Genomic DNA, 3601 nt, shown 5'->3' with positions numbered 1-3601 from the left:
GACTCGAAAGGTCACTTTTGATTATTTTGAGTAGTTAATTAATTTATGAATAAATTATTTATTATCAATAATAATGGGCTAAATCTGAAATACTAAAAAAAAAAGATTAGTAGAAACTTGTTATAAAGTATTTGTATTATAGTGAATGTCTATCATGTGGAGTCCTTTTTAGGATATGGTTAAAGAGTCCTGCTTGGGGATCAAGTTAGATTTCTCCTATAAATAGAGTGCTCCTCTTCATTGTAAATTGATTGATCAAGAGAAATAGCAAGTCTTCTCTTCTTTTCTCTCTAGTTTCTTCTTCTTATTTTATAGTTTTATAACACGTTATCAGCACGAGACTCTAATTTCTCAAAAGTGAAGGTTAGATTTAAAGAATTAATAAAGGTATTATTTATTCTTTTGTTTTTAATTTTAATGGCCAATCTTACAAAATTAGAGTTCACTGCCCTTCAAAGTTTGGGCAGGAACTACCTCTCATGGGTGTTGGATGCTGAAATCCACCTTGATGCAATGGGTCTTGGAGACACCATAAAAGAAGAAAATAAGGCATCAAATCAAAACATTGCACGAGCAATGATATTCTTGCGTCATCATCTTGACGAGATTCTGAAAATTGAATATCTGACAGTTAAGGATCCACTTGTTTTGTGGAAAAACCTAAAAGAAAGATTTGACCACTTGAAGATGGTCATACATCCAAAGGCACGATATGATTGGATGCATCTAAGGCTACAAGACTTTAAGTCTATACATGAGTACAATTCTGCCATGTTCAGAATCACTTCTCAATTGAAATTATGTGGAGAAACGGTTAGTGAGATTGATATGGTGGAAAAGACGTTCTCCACTTTCCATGCCTTGATGTGCTCTTGCAGCAACAATATCGAGAGAAAGGTTTCAAAAAGTATTCTGGACTAATTTCTCATCTTTTTGTGGCCGAACAAAATAATGATTTATTATTGAAAAATCATGAGAATCGACCTACTGGATCTGAATCACTTCCTGAAGTGAATGAGGCGTACGCCCACCATGCTAGGCGTGGAAAAGGTTGCGGTCCTAATCGTGGTCGTGGACGTGGACGTGATCGTGATCGTAATTATGGTCAAGAACGTAATTCTATTCCTGGCATTAATCATTCATCAAATAAAAAGGAAAAAAGAAAGGATGAGAAACGTGAAGCAACTAGGGAAGGTTGTTTTCGATGTGGTGGAAGAGGTCATTATGCACGTGATTGTCGTACTCCCAAACACTTGGTTGAGATTTAACAAGAATCACTAAAGAAGAAAGAGAAAAATCCTGAGGCAAATTTTATCTCTGAAATCAAGTTGACATCACGCACTTGGATGTAGCAGATTTCTTCGCACATCGTGAAGGAAAAATAGATCAGTTAATTGGTGATGGTTCTGTGAACATGGAAGAATGATATATATTTTTTGGTAGTAATTATTAATAAATTTCATGTAATGATATTTGTTTGCATGAGTATTAGTATTTTAAATTAGTTTAGTCGTTCATTAGCTTGTTCCTTAATTCTTAATTAAATAATATATATTTTTCATTGATTTATTTATATGATTCTAATATGATAGAGTTAGTCAAATACTAAACTTTATCACGTGTTTGTATTATATTAGGTCTTTAACTTGGTCTAATGTTAAAAACATAAATTCTGATATTAACTAGGATTTATCATGTGTTTGTATTGTTTGTATTGGTCTTTAATTTGATCTAATGTTAAAAACATGCAGTCTGTTATTAACTAGGATTAAATAATGATTTTATTTTATTTTCCTAACAACTCGTTTTTGACAAAGAGGAAACAATAAATTAAGGTTCAATTTTTAATATTTAATTATTAATTTATTTCTTTGAATATATTGTACCCTTTTGACAACACTGATATTTAATATATATTTATTTTGTGTATGTCATTTCATGTGAAGATATGGATAATTCTAAGAACATATTATCGAAATATGAAGATATTTGTTTGATTGATTCTGGTACAACACATACGATATTCAAAAATAAGAAATATTTTTCTCATTTAAGTATGGGCAAAATAAATGTTACTACAATTTTTGGTAGTACTAATATGATTGAGGGTTTTGGAAGAGCCATTGTAATTTTGCCCAAGGGAACTAAACTCATCATTAATAATGCTATGTTTTCTCCAAAATCTAAGAGAAACTTGTTGAGTTTTAAAGATATCCGTGAAAATGATTATCATATCCAATCAATGGATGAAATAAATCTTGAATATCTTGATATCACCAAGAATGTCTTTGGGCAGACATGTGTTATAGAAAAGTTTCATACTTTATCTTCTGGCTTGTATTGGACAAAAATTAGTGCAATTGAGGCACATTTTATAGTAAATAAGAAGTTTACTGATTCCAATACATTTGTACTTTGGCATGATCGTCTAGGACATCCTGGGTCAATAATGATGAGACGAATCATAGAAAATTCGAATGGACATCCACTAAAAGACCTAAAAGTTCATTTAAATGGTGAATTTTCTTGTACTGCTTGTTATCAAGGCAAGTTAATTGTGAGACCATCACCAATGAAAGTTAAGATTGAGTCCCCTGCGTTCTTGGAACGTATACATGGGGATATTTGTGGACCTATTCACCCACCTAGTGGGTCATTTAGATATTTTATGGTTCTAATAGATGCTTCTTCTAGATGGTCTCATGTGTGCCTATTGTCATCTCGTAACTTGGCATTTGCAAAATTATTGGCACAAATAATAAGGTTAAGGGCACACTTTCCTGATAATCAGATTAAGTCCATTCGTCTTGATAATGCTGCAGAGTTTTCATCCCAATCATTTAATAATTATTGTTTAGCAATTGGGATAAGAGTTGAACACTCCGTTGCTCATGTTCATACTCAGAATGGTCTCGCTGAGTCATTAATTAAACGTTTGCAATTAATAGCAAGACCATTGCTTATGAAAACTAAGTTGCCCACTTCTGTGTGGGGACATGCAATTTTGCATGCTGCAACACTTATTCGTCTCAGACCGACAAGTTATCATAAGGTTTCTCCATTGCAATTGGTTATGGGTCAAGAACCTAATATATCCCATCTAAGAATTTTTGGAAGTGCTGTATATGTGCCTGTGGCACCACCAAACCGCACTAAGATGGGCTCTCAAAGAAGGTTAGGAATATATGTTGGGTTTGAGTCACCCTCCATTATTCGCTATCTTGAACCATTGACTGGAGACATGTTTACTGCTAGATTTGCAGATTGTCGGTTTGATGAGACAGTTTTCCCAAAATTAGGGGGAGAGAATAGTGAAATAAAACGAGAAATTTTGTGGAAAAATTTATCATTGTCTCATCTTGATCCATATTCTTCTACTTGCGAACAAGAAGTACAAAAGATTATTCATCTGCAGAAAATTGCAAATCAAATGCCAGACGCATTTACAGATTTGAAAAGGATTACTAAATCACATATTCCTGCAGAGAATGTCCCAATTCGAATTGATGTCCCTAAAGGACCATCCACTAGTGTCATAGCTAATGAGTCAAAAACACACCTAAAGCGTGGTAGACCATTGGGGTCTAAGGATCAAAATCCT

At 33.4% G+C, this 3601-nt stretch overlaps 1 protein-coding gene across 1 annotated transcript; it reads left to right on the top strand.

The window, feature by feature from the left end:
- Window positions 1-417: 417 nt before the first annotated feature.
- LOC107006081 lies at window positions 418-1268 on the top strand. The gene is made up of 2 exons (XM_015204728.1): window positions 418-813; window positions 879-1268. Exons 1-2 carry the CDS (start codon window positions 418-420, stop codon window positions 1266-1268), a joined length of 786 nt encoding a protein of 261 aa, XP_015060214.1.
- Window positions 1269-3601: the final 2333 nt, after the last annotated feature.

Source organism: Solanum pennellii, chromosome 12, assembly GCF_001406875.1.
Source record: "Solanum pennellii chromosome 12, SPENNV200".
NCBI classification, from domain to species: Eukaryota; Viridiplantae; Streptophyta; class Magnoliopsida; order Solanales; family Solanaceae; genus Solanum; species Solanum pennellii.
The sequence above is the reverse complement of the archived record's forward strand: the minus strand, read 5'-3'. Positions and strand labels throughout refer to the sequence as shown.